The sequence below is a fragment of the Anolis carolinensis genome, chromosome 1 (assembly GCF_035594765.1).
Source record: "Anolis carolinensis isolate JA03-04 chromosome 1, rAnoCar3.1.pri, whole genome shotgun sequence".
Classification (NCBI taxonomy): domain Eukaryota; kingdom Metazoa; phylum Chordata; class Lepidosauria; order Squamata; family Dactyloidae; genus Anolis; species Anolis carolinensis.
In genome coordinates this window covers 247,533,390-247,558,589 of record NC_085841.1, presented here as the reverse complement: position 1 = coordinate 247,558,589, position 25,200 = coordinate 247,533,390, and the positions used below count along the sequence as shown (strand labels likewise).

General features: G+C 37.0%; 1 protein-coding gene across 3 annotated transcripts in view; it reads right to left on the bottom strand.

The window, feature by feature from the left end:
* Positions 1 to 25,200, bottom strand: part of epb41l5 (erythrocyte membrane protein band 4.1 like 5) — a 77,017-nt gene that overhangs the window by 5,360 nt on the left and 46,457 nt on the right. The window contains exons 15-24 of one of the 3 annotated variants that reach the window (XM_016994036.2): positions 24,732 to 24,774; positions 24,154 to 24,269; positions 15,025 to 15,197; positions 14,228 to 14,328; positions 8,002 to 8,130; positions 6,795 to 6,856; positions 5,574 to 5,687; positions 3,981 to 4,074; positions 1,666 to 1,743; positions 615 to 656 (exon numbers count right to left, since the gene is read on the bottom strand). In XM_016994036.2, coding sequence (XP_016849525.2) covers positions 615 to 656; positions 1,666 to 1,743; positions 3,981 to 4,074; positions 5,574 to 5,687; positions 6,795 to 6,856; positions 8,002 to 8,130; positions 14,228 to 14,328; positions 15,025 to 15,197; positions 24,154 to 24,269; positions 24,732 to 24,774 — 952 coding nt within the window. Of the gene's footprint in view, positions 1 to 614; positions 657 to 1,665; positions 1,744 to 3,980; positions 4,075 to 5,573; positions 5,688 to 6,794; positions 6,857 to 8,001; positions 8,131 to 14,227; positions 14,329 to 15,024; positions 15,198 to 17,578; positions 18,226 to 23,142; positions 23,226 to 24,153; positions 24,270 to 24,731; positions 24,775 to 25,200 lie in introns of those variants that run through there. The other 2 variants (XR_010001852.1, XM_008109926.3) reach the window with 2 other exon arrangements.

Sequence of the window (25,200 nt, the reverse complement as noted above, 5' to 3'; positions counted from 1 at the left end):
TCTTGACAAGCCCTGATTAGACTGAATAGATTTCAAATTCTTGTTCTTTCAGAGGGAGGGAAAACAGCCAGAAGCAGACGGGAATGGAGAGATACCAAAGCTGGCTTGGCTCACCTCTGAACTGGAATTTGGATTATTTCTCTTTCTCTGAAACTTCCAGTTATATGGCCAAAAGTCATACTTGGCTAGAAGATTCTGGGAGTTCTAGTCCAGAGGTATCTTGTCCAAGTTCTGCTTTGGAGTAAACTACCATTAGAAAGTAGGTTGGTTGGCAAACTGAAGGGGGAGACATGCTCTTAGCCAAAGATGGCAGAGACTCTTTCAACTTTTTGTGGCTTCATCTACGCTTTAGGAGGAAAAGATAAAGACTTTCACTATGAAACTGAACTGGGATTTTTTTTTTTAGAAATGTCATTGTACAAAACCATAGTAACGTGTATACTGCTTTTTTCAAAGGCGGAAGGGGCGGACTCTTAACAACACAGTTGAGATTACCTTTTATGTTTCAATTACTGCCACTAATAGTTCATCAGACATTATTTATTTTTCAAGGGACTTTCTAATATAAAGTTAGAAAAAATGTCATTGATACTAGATATTACTCAGTAACTTACTGGCACTAACCACCTGGGCACAATTGTGGGTGGAGAAGACACCTAAAATAAGGAGACAGAGGATCAGAAACACAGAAAGTATTTCAATTGTTTTCATTGCTCTCACATGACTCTCAATTTCTCTCTAGATACTTTGTCTATTACAGTCCCAGGTAACTCATCACTTATCAACTCCCACAGATTCACAGATTTTTTGAAGGAGCCCTGCTCTACACACATTTCTGATCTTAATGAAACTAGGCTTGCTTCTTTGATAATCCTGATAGATGGGAAGATAAATTAATTCAGGCACTCTTTTGAAAAGAAGACTAGGATAGCCAAGAGCAGACTCCGAGCTTTCTTTCTCATTGACTAAAGAACTTGACATACATAATCTTCAAGACCAGGCATCCTCAAACTTCAGCCCTTCAGCTGCTTAGGCCTACAACTCCCAGAATTCCTAACCACTGAACAAGCTGGCTGGGGCTTGTTGGAGGGCCAAACAGATGGGAGCCCACATCTGGACACTGCTGGCCTACAATTCCCATCCCCCCATCCTGTAGTAGTGAATCTTGAATGGGGTAATTTAATATTAAGCATATAACATTTGCATCTAGATTCACAAGCATTTGCTAACAAGTTTTAGCTTTGAATATGCATCAAATATGTTTGAATGGTTTTAACTATGAATCTTTTAATACTGTTTATATTTAATTCTGTTTTAATATTTGTATATTTTAAATGCTGTGCTAATGTTTTGACAATAAGCCGCTTTGAGTCCCCTTTGGGGGAGATAAAGCAGGGTATAAATAAATATAATAATCACCTTTATTTTGTTTTGTAACAGCATGGTCAAAATGCTCGTTTAAAATGTTTCATCATTAACAAACACGGCGTCAAATATGGCAATTACTAGCTGCAGAATCATGGATAAGAATAAATTCAAAAGAAATCAGTTCTGACGGATATTGGGCTGGATGCAAAACTGCCTTGTGTGGCAACATAAATCAATCACGTTTTCTTCTCAGCAGCACAATGAAATCATAGAGTTCTATTCAATTTTCACTCTCACCCGAGGCATGGCTTCTGTAAAGTCAATTAAATTCTCTGTCTGTGATGTTAACAAAATCTCAATATCCTCTGGAGAGTTCTGCAAAACATAATAGTTAATTAAATTATAATCAGACAGCAGACATTGCTGTGGAGTGCCTGATACTATTTCGTTTGCTTTTGAAAAAGCTGGCTGTTGCTGGACTCAGTTTCATGAATATTCCCTCTGATACAGTTTTCTTTCTTTCTGTCTCATATATTTTAGGATTCGGGAAACAATAACACAGCCCCCCCCCCCCAAAAAAAATATTGGTGTCTTCATTTTTAGGCCTGTTCTTGGGGTCACTTGTGGCACTGATGCAGAAAATTGCAATGGAGAGACTGCATCAGCTCTAGTTACTTTGACATGATTATCATGCTTTTTTATGGGTGAGCAGATGGTGACTGGTAAATGGCACCTGTATATCAAACATTAGAGCTGATAGGGGAAAACTGGTGCCATTTTTGGAATCAGCAGGTCAAATATGCCCAGAATCAGATCTAAAATCCAAGGCACCTAAATGTGTTCTTCATAAATATGTTTTTAAATGCTTTAAAAATGGTGTTTTAATAGGATAGCTTAATTATGTTGTAACTTTTTATGTGCAAGTTTTAGCTATATAAATGTTTCAGCCACAATGCAAACTACTTTATATAAATTAATTAAAAAATATGCACAGGAGGAACTAAAATTACATGTAGATTAAGTAGACTCCCTGTACAAATAATACATTTTAGTGTATTTCTCATCTCATGATTTAAGGAGGGTGTTTAAGAATGCCTCAACTTGCATCTAATGTTAAATCACACATGCAGTGTTAGTGTGCATTGGGCTTTGGGTCTCTCTAAGTCTTAAGGCTAACTTGTTCAGAATACTATTAAAATGCCATTATTGACACCAATTTGCCCTAGCTCTGACACAGACTAGAAGCTGATGTGAGGAGGCTTAAAGCTGAAGTATGGTTTGTAAGAATGTAAGAATGGAATTCCTTTTCATGTTGATGACCCTGTATTTGTAAAATAAAGGGGGAGCACATATTATGATTATGACCAGAACTGATAATGAGCCTCATTTTTATTTCTCCCAGTGTTTTAAAAATATCCTCTCACCTCTCACTTCCATCTTTCCTCCCTTCTTATCTTCCTCTTTTTCCTGCACCCTTTCTTTTGCTCCTCAACGCTCTCCACCAGGGGTCCCCAAACTAAGGCCCGGGGGCCGAATGCGGCCCTCCAAGGTCATTTACCTGGCCCCCGCCCTTAATTTTATAATATAATATTTTTATATCAGTTTTAATAATATAATATATTGTATATACATGTAATATTGATAATAATATTATGTTATACAATATAATACTAATAATACCATATAATAATATTAATTATATGTTATACATTACATATAATATTACAGTATAGTGGTATAGTTCAATATAGTAATATGTAATGCTAATATTGTGTTATGCTAATAATATAATATATTGTATGTACATACAGCTGCTCTGAGTCCCCTTCGGGGTGAGAAGGGTGGGATATAAATGTAGTAAATAAATGTAGTAAATGAATAAACAAATAATTTTGGACTTAGGCTCGCCCAAAGTCTGAAATGACTTGAAGACACACAACAACAACAATCCTAAATTAACCTATCTCATTGGCCAGAAGCAGGCCCACACTTCCTATTGAAATCCTGATAGGTTTATGTTGATTAAAATTATTTTCATTAATATTGTATTGTTCTTTCATTGTTATTGTTGTTGTTTTGCACTACAAATAAGATATGTGCAGTGTGCATAGGAATTGTTCGTTTTTTCCTCCCAAATGATAATTCGGCCCCTCAACAGTCTGAAGGATTGTGGACCGGCCCTCTGCTTTAAAAGTTTGAGGACCCCTGCTCTCCACTTTCTCCTTCCTGCTCTGCCACACTCCTTTCTGCATTAAAAGCCTCCCACCCCCATATAGCAATTAGGCTCAGGGAAAAAGGATCAACTTATTCAGCTAAAAGGCCTCTCTGCTAATTGCATCTAACTGCCACAACAGGGGTGAAGAGAAGGCTGTCAAACAGACCCCAATACACCATAGGGCTACATCTGATGCTAGTGTTTCCCTACACCAAATGTACAGAATACCCAAACATGGTCACCATCTGAAGCTGAAGTGAAAACATAATGTAGAAGAAATGCAGCTGAAAAAGGAAATCTCCAGCACTTGTTTACAAATAACAAGAGTTTCACATGCAGCCTCTAGCTGTGGACTGTCTATTCATGGATCACCCCCACTACACACATAGTGACCTACCTTTATAACAGCAGCTTCCTCTGCAGGAGTTGGATTATGAGGTATCTGAGAATCTTCAGGTATGGAGACAGCATTATCTGCACTTAATTCACTCCTGGAGGAGCAAAAACACATCCATCAAAATGTGCTAAATAACCAGGGTTACTTTTCATAACCTATTAGCTTGAAGACATGGCAAACGATCACTTTGGGACAAAGAGAAGAATAATGCTTGGGAACAAAGACAGCCATATTTCATTAATATGAAAACTGTAGCATTTCAAAACCTATCGCCTCTGGCAATCCCCCTAAACCTAAGGTGACAGAAAGGCATAAGGCTGCAGTCAGAAAGAACTCACTATTTCTGAATGTTCAACTCACTCTTTTACAGGAACGCATGGCCCCAAGTGACACCCTGTGCTTTCAATAGCGAGATAAACACATGCCAAAAGCTTTGTCCAGTCTCTGGCACAGGCTGACATGCACTCTGGGGTAGGGAAACCAGTTTATGCAGTAACAAAGCTCTCACAGAGGCATTCAACAGATGGAAGGAGAAGGCAGATAATCTCCTTGGTTTCCTATCCATCTCTTAGCTAATAATTGTATATCTAAATGTCTCGTTTAAACTTTTCATTCCTTAAGGGGAGATGATTTGTGATCTTAGTTCTGTATCATTTGGGGAGGGGTTGATTAATGGCTGGAAAAAAATATTTTTCAGGGGAGGATGCTCTCTGCATTTTGCAAACTCAGCAAAAAGCAAATTATTAGATTAAGCAAGCACTGTTATAGGAACACAAACAACAAAAACAAATGAGGAGACAAAGCAGAATTGGTTTGTAATTCACATCAAAAGTCAGTAAAAGCAGGTAATGAATTTACAACAGAACTCAATTGGTAATGATACAAAGAATCTTCATGTTTCTTTGAAAGTTAGTAGTGGTGCAGCTAGAACAACACACTTCTAATCAATGCACTTCCCCACACCAGTGTAATCCTTTATCTTCAAATATTATCTTTACCTAAGTGAGGTGCCAGCCTACAGTTGAAGTAACAGTGTCTTTCTAAAGAAACTTCAATATAGCTGAGATGTTTTGCTGCCTCATAACTCAAATTGAGATTATAAGCATCTTCCTCCAATTTAGATAATTTAGTATTACAATCAAATGCATCAAGAACAATAGAAAAATTCACCTGAAACAAAACCATATTCACTGGTCATCTAAAAGTAAGCAATAATGATGCCAAGCACATAGTTTTTGGAGATTGTTTCATGCTTATCCATTTCATGGTCTTAATAGGATGACAAAACTTTGATAAAAATTAAATGGATGCCAGTGGTGTTCATTCCACAAAGTTGCCCAAAATGAAGCCCAAACACTTGAGCTGAGATGCTGGGCTCTTTTCACCTAGTACTGCTTCTTTAAGTTATTAATAAACAATATGAATTGTTCTTGGATTTCTGTCTGACCAGCAGAATAACTGACTTGGCTGCAAATTACTAGGATTAAGTGAGTTAAGGGGCTCAGATACTTGTCTCTTTCCTATGCCATTTAATCCCTATGCAATTCCCATGCTGTTTCTTTGCTCAAAAATATCCTCTTCCAGAGAACTTACGACATGAAGGCATTTGAGACTGCGATCACTTTCAGTCCTTCTCTTGGCTCTGGAAACACTGGGCTCTGGGGTCGCAGTGGGCTGTTCTGAAGTTTTCCTGACAGAAGAATGCTCCTAAACAAGTAGATTCAAAAGTTTGACTTTGAATAATTTTCCTCACAATTTCTAGAAAATACTAATCATGTCAACACAAATAACCTTTCAGCAATTTTAGCCATAAGCCTAGGACTGTTTACAGTGTGAGCAGGTGGTTAAATGACAAAATCCTAATTCTGTAGCTGTGAATATTAGGGTCTGATATCCAGGTTCAGATTTGCTCTAGGCATGGCGCTGATAGGGTGTCTTTGGTTCAGTCACACATATATTCTCTTAGCCTATTTTGTGAAGAGTCAGGATTGGGTGAGTCACCATGTGTACCTCCATCTCCTGAAGTCTGGGACGTTGTGGAGCACATGACTTTGCATGTTAATGGTTTCTTGATCAATCTCTGGTTTCCACAGTTAGAAGAATCAAATAAGAAATGATGTGAAATCTCACAGGCTGAGATGCAGGGCATCTGTTGCTTGTAGTTAATAAAAACAGCCTAACTTCTTGGCCACTATTGCTAGGCAGGGAGGGATAAAAAGGCCACATATATGCTGACATATATAGCACTTGTGCATTCCAACCCATTTATACAGTCTCATGTGCTAAATTCTTTGAATTCGGGACACAAGCTGTGTATAATAATTCAATTGAAGAATCCCATCTCTGTATCAATCTTACAAATAAAAAACCTTTACAGATCCTTAGCCTATAGGCAGGCAGTAGTCAATAGCACCAGTTCTTTACATCACACATAAGTGCAATGAAACCATTTCCTCTGAGGAGGATGGCCAAGATGTGACACTAATCCACGGGAACTCCACTCCCCTGCTTCTCGCATGATTGGGCAAGTAATCTGTTCAAACCCAGTTGTACTGCAGACCCAGAGGTGATACTCACCTCCCCTAAAGTGACTAGTTCAATTATATGCACATAAAACCTTTCTTATTTTTAAGGACGAAAACACCTCTCATGGTGTGAACAAATAGGGCAAAATCAAATCATAAACATACTCCTGATAATACAAGATAATTTAAATTTTGCAAAGAAGCTTTTTGATATGGTTTCCTGATTCACAAAATAAGCAAAGGAACCTAGTCACACTACATTGATTGCATAGAGTCTCGGTGCCCCTACCTGGTAGCAGCATCTTGGATATTGGTGTTCTTGGTGCCAGATATGCTTTCCTCCCTTATGACCTGAGAGGATATAGGCAAGTGATGCTTCAGAAATCTTAACATTACAGAACTTTATAACAGAGCCGCATTGTTTTAACTGAACCATTTCAAAGATCCTTCATCTTTTCAAATTGCATTTTATTTCATTCAAATTGTTTTAGTATTATCTTTAGATTAATTTTATTGAAGTATTTACTTTTTGTATGTTTTAAGTGTACTATTCTTTTAAATTATGACCTGCTTGAATTAGAGGGAAAAACAGGGTAAAAAGAAATATAAAACTTGCATGTCAAAGTGCAGTTTGAAGAATGTCAAAGACATGTCACATTCTAGTTTTGTGAAGAAAGTTGTATGACGTTGTTTTAGGTATTGAAGACTTGGAACAAAACGTTCTAATTTTACAAGGTAAGTTTTATACCCCAATATCTTTTCATTTTACATTTGTAAACTGTCTTTCCATTGTACTATGATAGGTTGAAATACTTGAGTGTAATAAACAGAATATTTAACTGCACAATAAAAGAATGGATACATATATTTTTAAAAAGGCAAAAATAGCTGAATTAAAAACAGTCTGATACAACCAATAACCATTTCCAAATTTACTGAACAATTAAATTTGTTCAGTGCTGTGTTTATTTGAATGAAGAAAAGTGGGAAAGACTGGCTTGGGAATGGGGTGGGAAAGAAGGACTGGAAATGACCTTGAAGGGAGTACAGTAATAGAAGCTGAGATAGCAAAACATCACATCATCGTTTCTTGTAGCAATCTTAGTCTCAAAAAATAGACACTCTGAACACTTGGTTGTTTTCAAATATTACAGAAACACCAGAACATTTCATAGTAGTTGTTTATAGTCATTCGAGATATAAAAGTCAAGTAGGTTTGACTTTGTCCAGTATTTTGTTGTTTTAAAGAGCCAATGGAATCAAGAACATGGGTTGTGCATATTGGTTGTGCCATCTTGCACTGCTCTTCCAAAGAGCTGCCATAATTTCCCCCTTAGGGCTATCACAGCTTTCAAAAAACAAGAGCCACAATTTCCCTTGTAGACCAAGAACAAGAAATGCTAGCAAAGTCTAAGGCAGTCAAAGAATATGCTGGCGAAAATGCATTTTGAATTTCTGTTTTTACTGTTTACAAAGGTGAGACCCCTGAACTTTACCTTGTGCCCTGCCTCAGCCTGGGCTTTCAGAATGTTGCTCTTGATGTCTGGAGGCAGACGTACTGAGGCATTCGCTGGGCTCTCAATGGCATTGTTGAGACATTTCTCCGTCAGCTTTACCACTTCCTCCTAACAAGACACAAAGTCCTATTAATTAGAACCTGGGTGCATCAGTTAGTCCATGAGCATGCCAGAGAGGACACATGAAAAGGAATTAAAACCAGAAAATGTAAAAAAAATGCCATTTTCAAATCAATCTGCAACATCTAATAATATATTGGAGAACAGTATGTGTAATCACAGATGTGTGGTGGTGATGCAATTATGATTTTATTCACTTCTATCCCACATTTCTTCTAATAAAGGATCTAACAATGCTTGCAAAGGTTGAAAGAATGGTATCTAAATGAAATTTACAGGTGTCTTATATTTGGACATTAGGTCAGCTTTTACAGAAACTTGTGACTAATGTAGTTATGTTTCTTTCTTTCCAGGTTTTATTCCCTGCTTTGTTATAATGGAAGCAATGCAAGCAACTGGGATTCCTTTTGAATGTAAATAAATAAATTATAAAATTTGAAAAAAAATTCAGTAAAAGTACAAGTATAAATTATTCAAAGAATAATATAATGTGAAAAACATTAAAATGTATTTGAAAACTACATGGAAACCATAAAACGGCACATTTTTAAAAGCCCATTCCACTCTGTTTCTAAAATCCTGATAGCATTTAAATGTTTTAAAAGGAACAAGAATGGGGTCGGCTTGGTGTGTTCTGGGAGACAGTTTCAAAGTCTGGCCTCAACTATCAAAAAGGTCCTTGTATCTACCAAACAAGTGGAGAAGATGATGGGACAGAAGAAAGGACTTCTCCATACAACCATAGAGCTTTCGTAGGCTCACAAAGAAAGGAATGTTCCTTTAAACAACCTACTTAGACTCAAGTTGTAAACACTTAGAAGTTTAAACAGTTCTGATTAAGAAATCAGAACAAACCAGACACATTCACTGTTGAACTAGTGAGTCCATATTATGAAGACACAGGAGGTTTTAACTATTACTTCTCCATACAACCATACAAGCTTACTCCTTGCTGAATCTGCTGTTTTAAGATTTTGCCTGCACCCAGCTCACTTCTAGTTTCAAAACAAGAATGGGCAGTAGAAAGTGGGGAAACTGTATGTGGGGTATGCTTCACTCCCTTCCCCTGCGTACTCTAAGTTTTAAAAAATAATCTTCCCACTCTCTCCTGCATATGTAAGGAAGACTAGCTTGTCTGGTTCGGCCTCTAGGGCAGCTATTTCGAAGTTTCTTATGAGGGATTTCATTCTGGATGTTTGCCAATCTGTAGTTCAGTTAATCCAGCAGTGTGTGAATGCATCTCACAGTACATCTAATACTTATCTTGGGTGATGGGAAACTGTGGTTTTACTGGGTAATTACTTTTTCTCCTTTCCTGATAATTCCCTGCTGTTTGTTATAATCCCAGACAGCGGCAGAACAAGTTATTCTGCTGTTCCAGGTAGTTCTGCCATAATTTCCCGAAAAGAAAAAAGGGAACGCTCTCAAAGACAAGAGAATATATTCAATAAGAAGAACCACACTCCAAAGAAATTATCAACCCCATGCTGTTTCACAGACACAGCTAACAATTTTGTTGTTTGGGCATTAAAAACAGATTTGACTAGACATAATACCCCTGCTGATGCTTGTACCTCACCTTCTCCTAGAAGAAGATGAAGCATGAATTACAGTCATCTGGGAAATACCTGAATTGCAGGGGGTGCTCTTCCTTTGTAAATACTTCTAGCAAATGATTTGGTCTTACCTGTCCATTAACATTTTTCCTATTAAGTAATAACTTCTCAATGCCTGTTCTCTCCTTAGCATCTCTTTTTCTCTACTCTGCTGAGATTTGAGATCTCCTCTCTGGTCTCTCACTATAAACACAATTATAACGTTTTGCAGACAAAAGGTTTGCTGAAACAAATTCAGATTATTTCATCTATCTTTTATTATATTAAACTACCCAGGAGTTGGGATTTCAACAGAATAAAACCTTTCCTACTGAATGCCCTTGCAAGTGAACTCAACCACAAATGCTTCTCAAGGCCAAAGACCTCAAACTGTCTTGGTCCCAAGGAGCTATAGTTTAAGAGGTTCTTGTTGTTGCTGTTGTTGTGCTTTTCCAACAGAGTGGGTGTGCTTGCAGAGTTTAATCATACATTTAAGCTACTTTCTGCATCTACTGCTTTGTATGAAACATTATTTAGAACATGCAACTGTCTTACAAAATGAAAATTTAAAACCCCCTTAATAATGAGATTTAGTTTGTATTGTCCCCTGCATTCCAGAAGAATCTGGAAGGCCTGTGTATTTAAAAATTAATTGCTCCCTCCAGTGCCAGCCTGTTTGTCAAAGGCTTGGCAGTGCCAACCTCAGATGCTTCCAGTCCAGCACACTCAGGCAGCAAGCTGCCAGAAACAACAGCAACTATCTTGGAAGAATAAGGCCATTCATGCTACAGTTTCAAACATTAAATCGACAGATAACAGGAAGAATACATTGTACCAAAAGATTTCACTGCAATTCTCTCATGAAAGAAAATGCTGGCAAAGCAAACTCTGAGGGTACAAATTTTGGAGTTTTAAAACATTTTCAATCTCTCTTGGTGAGACCTATTTGATGATTTCATAATATTATTTGGGAAATGACATGTAAACCAATGCAGAAGGATAAAACTCTGGTAAGTGAACGAGGAGGTTGCTACTTTTTTGTTCTAAACATGCCATTGCCAAACTATTCTACATTTTCCCCAAGTTGCTGAAAATTTATCCTAAATTGTATTAATGCTACCATGTTATGTCAGAAATAATAACATAAAGAATTAAAAGACCAATAGTTAACCAAAAATGAAAACCATGAGCCCATGGCATTGCATACTCTTTCTACTAATCCTTCCTCAAGATCTTCTCTTGACTGACTCAAAACATCCCATTTAGATTCCCTAGTTAAGCAGAAAGTCAAACTTAGATCTCCCAAACCACAATCCACTACCCTAACTGCAAAAGTAACAAAATAGGAGATTGGTAATTTAAGCTTACCCCATTCCATTCTCCCCATCAATTTGCTCACATACAGGAAAGAATGAAATAAATAAATGAAATAAATGATCTACAAAATCAGCTCAAATTGCAAATTTGCTTTGTGTCCCAAACACAGTTCATTTTTCTGAAAATTTAACAAATGGTACTTAGTCTTTTGATTTCCCAAAATAGATCTTTTGGGACTTATGGTGTGGTGGAGAGTTTACATACTGGAAGATAACAATATGCTTCAAAATCCTGTAAGTCACTCGTAGCCTACTGAAAAAGGGAGAGTACATACTTAAATAAAGCACATATAATTTTCTGGAAAAGGCGTTTTTGTAGTATCAAACTAAAATTAAATTGATCCAATTCTAAGAGTTATTCCTAAAATGGTATAGCACCATTTTGCACTGTGCAAGCTTTTGGATGGGCAGGAATCCATGCAAAATTCCTCGGGGCGATGATTTGCTCCAAAAGTTTATAGGCAGAATTAAAATTTCGTAAAGCCAAGCCATCTTTAAAAGATTCAGTCAAACTGTTGTATCCATTGAAGAAAATGTAACACACAACTTGGCCGCCTTAAAATAATTTTAACTCTAACAGGGGTAAACATGCCTTATATTGCAAGCCAAGCTATCCTTCTGCAATACAATAAGTAAGTAAAATTCATAAAATGATTATGCACCAAAACCCCTGAACATTTTTTAATCATAAAGAAAATATCTTTTAGTAAAAGCTTAAAATTGATGAAGATATACACTTTTCTCGTTGTGTAACATGTATTTGTTAAACTAAGCTTACAGGAGCCTACCCAGACTTAGTTTGTCTTAGTTTAGTCATTATCTCTCAGACTATCATTTTCTTAATCAGCAAAACCTTGTTTTTTCTGCTTCTAAACCAGAAAAACAGTCAATTGGGCAGAAACAGTGAACAAGACAGTGTCTGTTTGGTTCTGTTTATTAAGAGGAAGAGCAGCCAGCAGAACAGAACTCGAGGCTAATCTTCTTATACTCTGTGTAATCTTTATAATGCACCAGCCATGAGGTGTGCAGAGACAAAAGCCGTTAAAGAGGATATTGAGCACACAGGAACCTTTTCCTGATGAAAAGGTGCTTCAGAATCACCCAGAAAACAGAAGCAACAGAAAAGACTGGCATGTTTTAACCTAGTGAACAATAACTCCTACAGACTTAGTTTGTCTTTACCTAGTGAGAAATAGCTACTATAGACTAAGTAGTTATTGCTCACTAGATAAAAGCATGCTAAGGCAAACAAGTACTCCAACTATTGGAGGGGGGAGGGGCACATTATCTATAGGTTTCGTGTATTTTACCTATACGTTTTTCATCTGAAAATTGGCTGCTACTGTAGTTTCCAACAATTGAAATCTAATACTGGTCGAATAGCACTTATCCAAAATACCTGGGGCAAGAAGTGATTTAGATTTTGAAACATTTATATTTCCATATATGTACAAAATAAGTTATCATGGAGATGATATCAAGTCTAAACATTTATTTTTCATATACAGTACACCATATACACATAGCCCAAAGGTAATTTTATACAATACTTTTAATATTTTTGCATATGGCACCTTTGCTTTCTGGTGGCTCAACATACACTAGCAAAGTGTTACTATCTTAATCATCCATGTTGAGAATATTGGATTTTTGAGTACTTCAGATAAGTCTCCTTGTGGAGAGAAAAAGCAAGCTATAAAGAAACATAATAATGGGTTGTTGTATGTCTTTCGGGCTGTGCGGCCATGTTCCAGAAGTATTCTCTCCTGACGTTTCGCCCACATCCATACCTCACAACCTCTGAGGATGCCTGCCATAGATGTGGGCGAAACGTCAGGAGAGAATACTTCTGGAACATGGCCACACAGCCCGAAAGACATACAACAACCCTGTGATCCCGGCCATGAAAGCCTTCAACAACACATTAAACATAATAATAATTATAATAATAGATACTTAAGTTATACATATAACTGGAAAGCAATACAAAACCACATTTGAGTTGGCTTGGAATGACATCCACAGCCTTTTCTCCCTCTGCCAAGTCTCCACAAGGACCATGGCAAGCAATAGGGAGATAGATTCTTAAGTGAAGATGATTATTAGAACAATGGAGGAGTGACCAAGAAGCTAAGAAGGATCAGGTCTCACTAGTACTTAGAAGAGAGATCACTAGTGAATATCAGATACTGTAGGCTGTATGCATAAGGCGGCAATGGCAAACCTCCTCTGCATAAATCTTGATATTGCCAGAGCTGAATTGAAGATATTTACCAACAACTCAGTATGCCCTCCTTCTCCTTCTCCTTCTCCTTCAGAAAGCACAAAGGACCTTTTTTTCATATGGAAGCCAAGTGCAACTACACACTTCTTTTGCACCTTTTGTGTGAAATCTATTTGGTCATTGTAGATGGTATGTGGTACATTTAAATGACAAGGGTCACAAAGCTTAAAGTAGTATAAACACTGAATATTTCATGTATACTAAAATTCCTCACTTGCACTAGGTCTCAGCCACAGTCGAGCAGAAGAACAAACATATGAGATAATAAGTCAAACTGGTATGTCAACTTAATAATGTAGAGGAATTTACTTCAAAACCAGTACCAGATTAACAAATGCAGCAAGTCAGCTTTTTATTTTTTTATTTATCTATCTGTCTACCTACCAAAGACTTCATTTATATAATGCTTTTCCCCCCAAAGGGAGAGTGAAGATTTCTGCAAAAGTGAGAGTGAAATTAAAAACTCTCGCTCTCACTTTTGGGGAAACTTCATTTATATCATGATATAATGAAGTTTCCCCAAAAGTGAGAGTGAAGGTAAAACAGATACAAGTAAAAATCACAACCAGCTAAAATGCAATGGCAGCCAGTTGAGCTACTATAATGAAGGAGTGATAGCTCTCATTTAACTAGCCCCCTTTAACGATTTGGCTACAGCTCTTTGGATCGACTCAACTTTCCAAACATTCTTCAAAGATAGCCCCACACAGCTTTACAGTGCTTGGCAGCTATATTGTATCTTTATGGTAGAATAGCTGGGAAGTTGTACATGCTATCAAAGCTAATTTCCCCCCAAATATACCTGAAAAGAATGAACATAGGAATAGTACCTGTTTGTTGACATTGATATTTATGTTTGACTGGGAAACTAACACTGGACTGAGCTGTGCCTCAGGCTGCTTCAATTTCATTGATGGATCTTCAACTATTACTAAAAAAGAGAAAAGATACAGATCAATTTAAGACTGGAATACATCTCGGACAACCTTTGCCATTTTTGTCATTGCTATCCTTAAGTAAAAATAGGATTGAATACCTTGTAAATAATCTTTTCCCTTACCTTCTCCATGCAGTCCGTTACATATTACTGTATACCTGCTCTAGCATAAAATTGTACTGAAGTAAGAGTCTGCTACTGTTTATTAGAATTGGTCTGGAAAATTATTTGCTTCTTTGATCAGTCTGTACAATGCTTTCATTTGTTAAAGCAGTCTTAAGCACATCTCATGTTGAATCGCAGAAAACATTTCCTAAACTCAGCAAAACTTCCCCTCCTTAAACTGTTGGTTAGGATCCAGCCTCAGCTCTGCTTATGATACACTAAAATGTAATTGACCATCCTTAGCATGAACAAATATGAAAACTAAAAAGAGCTGAAGGGGAGAGATTTCAAACTGTTACACCGTGTCTTAGGAACTGACTTTGTCTCACTGCCAATAAATAAGCCTTGCAATAGAATGCCTGTAATTTAATGGATAAATGGGTTTCTGAACCAGAACATCAGTCCTCATGTCAGGAATGTTTCACCGAAGGGCTTAAGACAGCCTGTACATTCTGCAGAGCATTACAGAAGCCCTAATGGTTAACAATGTTACAATAATGACCCTTCTACAGCATGTTCCCTTACCAACAGGAGCTGCCTTCTCAGAGGGGTGCTCCCTGGTGCCAAGTGGGGAGAAAGAAAGATCTGTTTCTTCCAGAGCTTCAGCTGATCCTCCCACAGGAGATAAACCAGCAGTCTTGTCAATGCATGTTTCCAGTAATTCCTTCTTATCCAGTAAGTCAACAACTGGTGGCACACTATGCAGGGAGAGAAAAGGAAAGAAGGGTTCACATATAAATCCAAAGTAAGACTGGGAAAAAGTAGAGAACCCCTACCTAGCCATTCATGTGTGGACTGCGTCTTGGTCAGCATTACAAAGAAGTCAGTGTGGGAGAACCTATAGTTTCCATTTTGATTTTTGACTTCATCTTAAAGCAGCTCTAAATCTAAAACATATAATTTACCTCCCTTCAAACAGAAAAGGGCAGTCTTTATTCTCTTTTTGTGCAATGAAATAAGGCGCGCTGATCAGTGTTTACTTGGGTAACTTACAAAAAAAAAATCAGAAAAGAGAAGATCCTTACTGTGGCCACAAGGGAGAGAATAGGCAGACACAGCTCCATCATGCCTAGGCCCAGGAGATGAAACGCCTTCCTTCATCCCAACTGCTGAGGCCTCAAAGGGAGAAGATGATGCAGTGTCTGCTGAACTTCATCCCCTCTCACACTGCCATTCCCATGTCCCCCTTGTGTCATGTCTTAACTGGATTATAATCTTGAGGACAGGGAACTATTTTGTTATTCTGCTATCTAGAATGGAGGAAGCACATCTTATTTTCTCCATATCTGGCTAATTAGACAAATATGAATGCCATGCTCAGGGTCTTATTCTCATCACAAAGTTATAGTGCTACGACTGCATTCTAACTGCCATGGCAGCATCTAATGAAATCCTAGGGTTAGAAGTTTAAGGAGGGACTTTAGGATTCTCAGCCAAAGAGCTCATATAGTGCCTTTGATCAAACTACAAATCCCTTGAGCTGGTAAAAGAGCACTCTTTTGTGTAGTGTAAATGCATCCCAGTCCCCTTTTAATGCTAGTGTTTGATCATTGCCCCTACCTCTAACAAGCTCTACACATACAGATATGCCAAAGGAATGGCTGCAGGTGATTGTAAGACTTGGGAGGAAGAGTATGTACAAAAAAGACCAACTTTTTTTAAAAAAAAATCACTGCTTAAATGTGTGCATGATTGCATGAGTGTTCTGAGGGAGTGATGCACCACAAATTCTAGTTTATTGAGAATCAGCAATTCAGCAACAAAATGAAATGATTGCATGTTGTAGAACAGGTATGGAGAAGCTTCAGTCCATTGACTTGATATGGGCTACAATAATACCTTTTCTAGCTTGCTATCTTCTGCATGTCCAAATCCTTCTTTTCAGATAAGGGAAAATGTTTTCATTTCAAAGAACAGCTGATCCGAAATAAAAGTTTTTCCTTGTGTGACTGGAGAAAGGTCTCATTTTTCAGAAACATGGAAAATGCTCCTCCCAAGCTGATATACACACATCAGCACAAGTTCTATCTCCTCTCTGTTTGTACAAATAATCTTTGCTAAACATGTAACTGAAACAATTGCCCTTGCTGTATTCAGGAAAAATGTGCTCTCATCTAACCCTTTTTACTTTTTTTGCAAATTATTAATGGACTTGAGAGAAAAGTTGTGGGGACAGATAAACAAAAATACACTGCACTGTTGATTTCCTCTAGCATCTGCATGAGAATGTAATAGATGTAGAATAATAAAAAAGATAATATTCAGTGGGTCAAAAGATGAAAAAGGAATGCATTCTTCCTATCGACAACAAGGTCCAAATTCCTCTAGAAATGATCAAGTAGCACCACACATTTGAGTGGACAGTGTGCCGTTCAGAAAAAAAGCTGATGTGGTTCTACTGTTCCATAAGAAAAAAAAAATCCAAAATCCACAATTCCTATTGTTTTAGCCTTTCCATTTTCCAAAACGCTTCATCAGAGTGGATGGAGATGACACGGGAAGCAGAGAGAAGCTTCTCTGGTGTGTTGTAGCTGTAGCCATAATGTGGAATATAGAAGTTGATTAGAACTGGGCTGTTCTGTGAGGTATGCAAGGTTTGAGCTACACAAAGGGTAAGAAACATTTGATTCTCCAAATGTTATTGGGATTACAACTCCTACATTCCTTAGATGTTGACCAGTGGCTGACCTTAATGAGATTGGAAATTCAACATCTGGAGGATGACAGATTCCACACTGCTGAGTTATACCAAGAGATTCTGAGATAAAAGATCACAACAGCTGATTTGCCATTTTTGAAAATATAAACTGCAGCAGTTACTCAGATGTCTCTAGCCTTCAGTGAATAATTGCAATATTCTTCCACCTCTTATCCTTTGCTCAAGATTTGAAAGGGCACAGATGTTTAGCAATACATGCAATCCTAAATTAGCATCTTTGAAAAAAATAAGTGGTCACATGTTGATAGACCATATAGCCTGAAATGAAAACATAAACATAAACACAGGCAAATTTCAACTGTATATAAGTGAGACCAATTCATGCAAAAACCTCAAAAAGATTACTTCCGATGCCTTAAGTATTGTTGCTCCATGTTATCACTGGAATGTATTTTATTTTTATTTTAAAAAGTATAATTTTGTTCCAATAAGGCACATTATTAAAAGTGAATACATTCCATCCAATAGCAGTTATCTCTGGGTTTTTTTTTCTTTAAATGATAACAATTAAACCACTGTTAGGATTCGGTCTTACTTAACACTTGGAGAACAAACATAGCATCCATAGACTGAATATACAGCATGTTAAAACCAAAGACTCCTATCAATCTTCCCTGCCTCCCAAAGACTGAAGAATATCTTTAAAAATATAATCTCTTCAATAGTGTTAAGAGATTCGAGTTTGAAGAGAAATATCTGCAAGATGTTCATTCATACTCAAGTACTTCAAGCACTTGTGTTATTTCTTAATGATCATGCCTTTCCCATGTTCTTCATAGTTCCAGAATGCCAAGGAGAACAATGACAACCAAAATCGAAAGTCCTACAAGTCAGTCACGTTGGCTTGGACACCAGAACCAAAAGCCTGTTTGTACATTCCTGCATTCTTCACATTGTGCTCACGGACAAAGTCACTGTAGTGTCTATCCACTGAGTGGACCGAGGGCGGGGACCACGCGTTCCATGCACTTCCACCATGTTGGCAGCAGTCAGCAGCATCATGGGGCCTGGATTGGTTTGGGAATGGGATGGGGCATAGTTAGTATCTAGTTATGAATGAGGGGCAGAGCATGGAAAGAGGATGAGGAAACTGAGGAAAGGAGAAAATTAGCAAGAGCGTATTTGTTGAGCAGCAAGCACATTTTATGAAATAAGTGTCAAGTTAAATCCTTCCCTGCTGGTTTCAGAATGAGCAATGCAAGATTTAATTTGAATACTCTGCTTTTCCAGATGGTGTTTTATTGTCAGCAAATGAAATAATGAATTGATTTATAACCTAGCCTGCTATTTACCTTGCTCCACCCTTACAGCTTTCACAGGGTGTTAATGGTTATCTCTTGTATATAAGCAATACAATCAATAAACTTACAGGCTGAAGACATAGCATCTTCTTTCAACAAATAACCTCATAAATAAAACAGCATTTAAGGATTTAAATGACCCTGTTACATGTTGCAGGAAGACAAGAATGAACAACACAACATGGAGCTATCAGAAAACACAGCTTTATAGCTATGGTAAAAAAGGAAGATGGAGTAGCTCCTAACAGGGACAATAGAGGCATTCAAGTAAAAGATGAAATATTACATGCAAACATGATGCTGCCTGCTCAATATAGTGATAAATGTTATCCTGGTACAATGAACAGACTCTAGTCTTACTAAACAGTTGAATGTTCGGCCCAGGTGTTTTGGGATTCAACAACCAAGATCTCTGAAACTAGACTTATTAACTGAGCTGATGGCAGCTTTAGTCAAAATTTGGAAGGCTAGGAACCATAAAAATTTGCCATTTTGGGAGGGGTGGGTGGAGGGGAGGTGCTGAATGTTTAGGCAAATCTAGACAACTGAAAACAATATAGCAGTGCCAAAACTTGCACTGTTAATTAGAAACTTGTATTTCAGCTTGTATGCAGTTGCATTGTAATAATTCCTTAATGAGAACTAGAGAGGCAACTGCCCTAACTGTCCCAATTAAATAATCTCAGAAAGATAAAAAGAGGTTTTGGGGAATGTTGTCTATCATTTTTAAAACAAGTATGTCCCTGTATTCATGTTGTATTAATGTAAAGCTCAGAAGTTTAAAATTGCATCATAGTATACAAGTAGGCAGCATCTTAAATACAATATGCATATGAACATTACTAAATTCTAAAAAGCATGCAGGATACCAAACCAAATTTGTTAGAGCTTAGAGTAGCCTTCTTCAGAAATAACCTTAATTAAGTTTTTCTTACATCATGGATTTGGTTCTTTGCAATTTAAATTCCAACATTCAACTAAAACATGAATTTTTTAAAAAGTTGTTTACAACAGCTGGTGGCAAACGACTCTGTGAAAGAATATTAAGCCTAACACCACTAAGCATTTCAATGGAATACACAGAAAAAAACTGTCTCGAGTCCAGGATAATCTCAATAAAAGATCTGTGAAAGTTACAAAGACCTTGTGATATCTTAAAGACTATCAGATTTGATGAAGTATAAGGCTTTGTAGACTGCACCGCATTTTACTTTGTTGATAGGTCATTGTGGGCTACAGACACAAATTCTATAGTAGATTCGGATGCTTAACATATTCTTGTATCTACTCTGGCAATATAGTACCTAATAAAGCTATCCCAAGAGCACGGGAAGCCTAACCGCCCCAAGCTCACTTGTCCTATGCTACTGAATTCTATATAGGAGAAACAGTCCAAACTATGAAGAAGTAGTCACTAAAATCTTGACTACAGAAATGAGAATATAGTATGGCGATATTTCCTCACTGTTTAAAGAGTTTAGAGCAGCCTTCCTTGGAAACTCATCTATAATTTGCAGGTGATCTTGCCTAAGAATTTCAAGACAGATACCAATGCAAACTCTGTGAACAAGAACTCCTTAAGAGATTCAGTTCTATACCTCCTGTGGCTTGAATATGGACTGAGCTCTTTTATTACAAGAAATCGTATTAAAGAGCTTATTCATGCAAATACTTTTGTTTTACCACATAAATAATTGACAAGGTCATGATGTAACTTTTTGCATTTTACTCCCACTTCTAATATCTACCAATTACAATCTCACCTGTATGTATGTAAATCTGTATGTATAATAATCTACCAATTGAGACAACACTCTTAAGCCTCTGATATAATGGGCTGCAATATGTGAAATCTTGTACCAAATGAAAGTTGTTAGTTGTAAAGGTGTAAGAAAGATCTTTTATTTTTTCCATTAGCATAGTAATATGATTACAACCTCTTTCCAGGAATGAAAAAAGAGTGTATTACAATGTATCAAATACTATGTTTATCTCCTCATCTTTTCACTTGTAGAAAACAATCCATATACTATTTATGCCAGCTACCCATTTGATATCTATTGGTTTTTTTTCCTCATGAGGCTTGCAACTGGTTTGTTCAATCATACTGAGAACAGCAGATTATGGTCAGCAGCAAACTTCAGAAGACAGAGTCTGTCCATTTTTTAAATTCACTATTCAGGTCTCAATAGTGTGTCTTGAAAAAAAGAATTAACCTTTACAATCTAGCTACACTAACGGAAAAGCTAATCTCACAATTTCATTTCCTCTTCTTTTCAGTGTTTTTGTCTACTATAAATGCTTAACCTAAATGAAGAATGCACAGAAAAATATTTGAATGGTGCTGCTTTATACTGTGCTTTCGTGGAATTGATAGCATTGTTGTTCCAAAGTTTTGAATGGCACTGATAGCTCTGCAGCTCAAAACTGAGAGAAACATCAATTCTAAAGAAACACAAAAAACACAAATTCAAATTTCCATACATGCAAAGAAGCAACTCCAAAAATGTACTGATCTTTTAACCCAATTAAAAAACATCATGAACTATTGGTATTACAATTTTGCACACAAATAACGTTTTCTAAAGAAGGCTGATAAAAGAATGACAGGAACAAGACCAAAGCCGAGCTATGGGAACAGACCAATTAAAGGGGATAAGAGGTTGATTAAGGAATGGCCCACAGGCAGCACCAAGACATTCAAGCCGCTCTCCTCCAGGTAGACATACATTCCATCAATGCATCCAGCTAAATCTCATTCCAGACTTCACACTGAATGCAGCACACTTGATTGACTGTACAGCTCCAAACAATTATTTCTTACTCCCTAACTCTGAGAATGGCAACCTGTGAAAGTGCACAAATTGCATGGTTACCCCTAAAACGGAAAAATGTCTGATATTCTTTAAGACAGGGGTCCTCAAACTTTTTAAGCAGGGGGCCGGTCCACAATCCTTCAGACTGTTGAGGGGCCAAATTATCATTTGAAAAAGAAATACGAACAAATCCCTATGCACACTGCACATGTCTTATTTGTAGTGCAAAACAACAACAATGAAAGAACAATAAAATATTTTAAAATGAAAACAATCTTAACCAACATAAACCTATCAGGCCAATGAGATAGTCAAGTTAATTAGGATTGTTGTTGTTGTTGTGTGCCTTCAAGTCAAGTGGGCGAGCCTAAGTCTAAAATTATTTATTTATTCATTTACTACATTTATTTACTACATTTATATCCCACCCTTCTCACCCCGAAGGGAACTCAGAGCAGCTGTATGTACATACAATATATTATATTATTAGCATAACACAATATTAACATTATATATTACTATATTGAACTATACCACTATACTGTAATATTATATGTAATATATAACATGTAATTAATATTATTATATGGTATTATTATTAGTATTACATTGTATAACATAATAATATTATCAATATCATATGTATATATAATATATTATTAAAACTGATATAAAAATGTTATATTATAAATGAGGGTGGGGGCCAGGTAAATGACCTTGGAGGGCTGCATCCGGGCCCCGGGCCTTAGTTTGGGGACCCCTGCTTTAAGAGATCAATTTGTCACTCAGGGTAAGGAAATCTCCATTCCTCTTCATCAAGGTAATCTAGAGTCAATTCGCATACATATTACCTTATGCACTGGCCTTCCTCTAGAGCTAAACTTAGACTAAAGCTTCCGAAAATACAGCCCCTCTGTGTCTTCAAAATAGGCCTGCACAATCTGTGGCACTTCTGGTGTTGAGGACTCTATCTCACAGAAGCCCTAGCCACCTTGTCCAAATTCTGGGAGCTGAAGTCTAAAACACCTTGAGGGTCACAGGTTGTACAGGCCTGTTCTAAAAAAGCTTTATTTAGTGTGCATCTTTTTTGCAGTTACAACTCTTTCTTTGGAAAATCATGTCTCAAAGAGATGACTGCAACTCACAACTGGAATACCTAGAACATGGACACACACAGATGTATGTGTGTCAGTGCATGTCTGTATGTGATGGAACCATTAGCATCCATAATCTGAAACATTCTCTGAAGTTTGTAAAGACACTCTTTCCTATATGAAAGACAATCGTCTGAAGACAACACAGCCTGATATACTAACATTTCAAAATGCTGGCATATTGAGAAGCCAGGATTAGCAGTGGCTCCTTAAAATAGTTACACTAAATGAAACAGACAAATTCACTAGCTACATGTGACATCATGCACTGTAAAACTCCACATTATACTCATGTAGGGAAGTGATACATATAAAACCAATTTTAGAAAAGATAATATACATCCGTCTTTGCAAGTGCACTGAATAAAAGACCTATTGTCTTAGCAGCAATAAGGAGAAAATTAAAGTTGCCAGAGTTTTGAAATTCACAGTACTGTCATAGCTATGCACTATATATCTTCTTGGGAGCTGTTATCAGCACTAATTGTGATAATGCTGTAAAAGCGCCATTAGAGTTGTTTGGAGCTGGAGTCGAATAGATATACGTGAGGATGTTACCTATAAGCATGTGCACAGCAGTGATACCGAGCTTACACAAAACAAGCAATCATACTGATCAGGCAAAAGAGAAGGAAATAAATAAATACCGCCACCTTATAAGCAACCACCAATGGGGGGAGGAAGAAACTCATTGATCAACCAAGATGTTTGCAAAAAAAACCTCCAATTTCAGAAGCTACATAAATTGAGGGCAAAAAAGAAAAGAAAGCAGCTTTTTGATTGCAATTAAGAAAGAAATATAAAACACAGAGCCAAGGTTGAGAGCATTTTAAAGTCAACAAATATAGCTATATTTACATGCAACATATTCATTTAACAACTGTATTACGCTCTATATTTACAATATCAGTACTAGTAGTATAAAAGCAAAAGTTCACATTTTTATCAGACACACATGGGTCTTGAGAATGAGCAATTTGAATTAAGAGTGTTAAGTCTTTTGCAGCATGCTGCTGCTGTGCTTCAAAACATCTAAGAGAACCAGAATTCCTCTAAGGTCACTAAAAGACTCTCTTTGAAGTAAAAAGTCAGTAAAAAGTCAGGGCTTTGGGAAAAGATGGTATTACTGGTATTAAGTTATATGGTCTTATCGTAATAGGTAGCTAGAGCTTGGATCATCACAAAAAAGTATTAATTTAAGCAAGCTCTTATCTGCAACCATTCCTGACCACTGAAGAAATCCATGCAGTAGACATTTTCCCCATATTAATAACTGTTCTTAGTGCTGTGAGCACAAACCTGGCTGAAGAATGGAAAAGCCCATTCAATCTATACTATTGTAAGAATACAAAATTTAAATCCATAATATCAAAGTAATGTTGTGACTCTAAATGAGGAACTAATAAAACTACCTAGATTAAGATCAGAATCATGCACTGATTCGTAGAAATAAAATTTATCTTCAGGAGAAGCAAATATGAACAGTATGTCTAAGATCAATTGTACTTGAAATAATAATAATACTAATAATAATAATGATAATAAAACTTTATTTCTAGACCATCCTCTCTCCCAAGAGGGACTCAGGGCAGTTTGAAATAGCAGTCTTGCAAGAAGAGATTCATTTGTTCCAGGGCAGAGCAAAGCGGGACCTGAAATCATACCTTTTCTTTTCTTGCTGGCTAGTTCCAGGACTCCTGGGAAGATTTTCTATTTCAACTAAAACTGGGCCAGAGGGAACTGGCATTATAGAAGGTAGGACTGTCACTGCACTCCAGGTCTTTAAAAGACAAAATATAAAGGAAGAAAATGTTTTAGATGACATAAATTGATGTATTACAAGAAATCCTCTAATCCTTCTCTATTTTCTCCTGGTTAAATCAAGAGAATTTCTTCTCTGACATGACTGACTCCCACCAGTCAGTCCAGTTAATCTCAGAACAAAAAGGCATCTGGTATTTATTCCCTTTGGATCTCAGATTTTCTATACCAATAGCATCTAAATTGGGAGCACAGGAAGGCATCAGCCAAAGGGTTTAGAAAGGAGTCTGTTCGCTCAAGAAACCTGGAGGGAGAAAGACTAGGCAGGCTTGTATGGTATTTTTCCCTTTTAACTTAAAAACTCTAGAAGCCAAAATAATGAAAGGGTCTCCACTTGCTTCTGTGTTGTCCTATATTAATTCTGAGGCCAGAGCCACTGTGTTTTGATCACAGTTTAATTAAGTAGATTCAGCAGACTTACCGGCTGTGATCCATTATTTTGGCTGAAAACATTATTTGGAAGGCTGAAAGAAAAATATAACAGTTTGATTTCCCAAAGACTGAACAGTTACCAGTAAGTTTCAAAACCTAACCAGCTTCAAGCAGTACAGTAAGGGAACCTTTTAAAAACCTGCTGTGAATACATCAATCACGTCTCTTGCACAGATTTTTCTTTAGTGAAGAATTTGACGCGGCAAAAATATTACTAAAGATTTTATAGCAATTACAAAGCAAATCTTATGAAACAATTCAGAAAAAAAATCTCACAGAAACAGTAGAAGTGCTGTAAACTAAAGCTGAGATGTCAACCATAAGATGAAATTATTAAAATGTGTCTCTTGCTAAGCCCTGAATTTTGTGACCTCTACAAACTTTTCAAATGCATCCAATTTCGTCAAGCTATCTCTTGAAGGGCTTTGGATCTCCTGGAACTAACTCCCTTTGGTTGG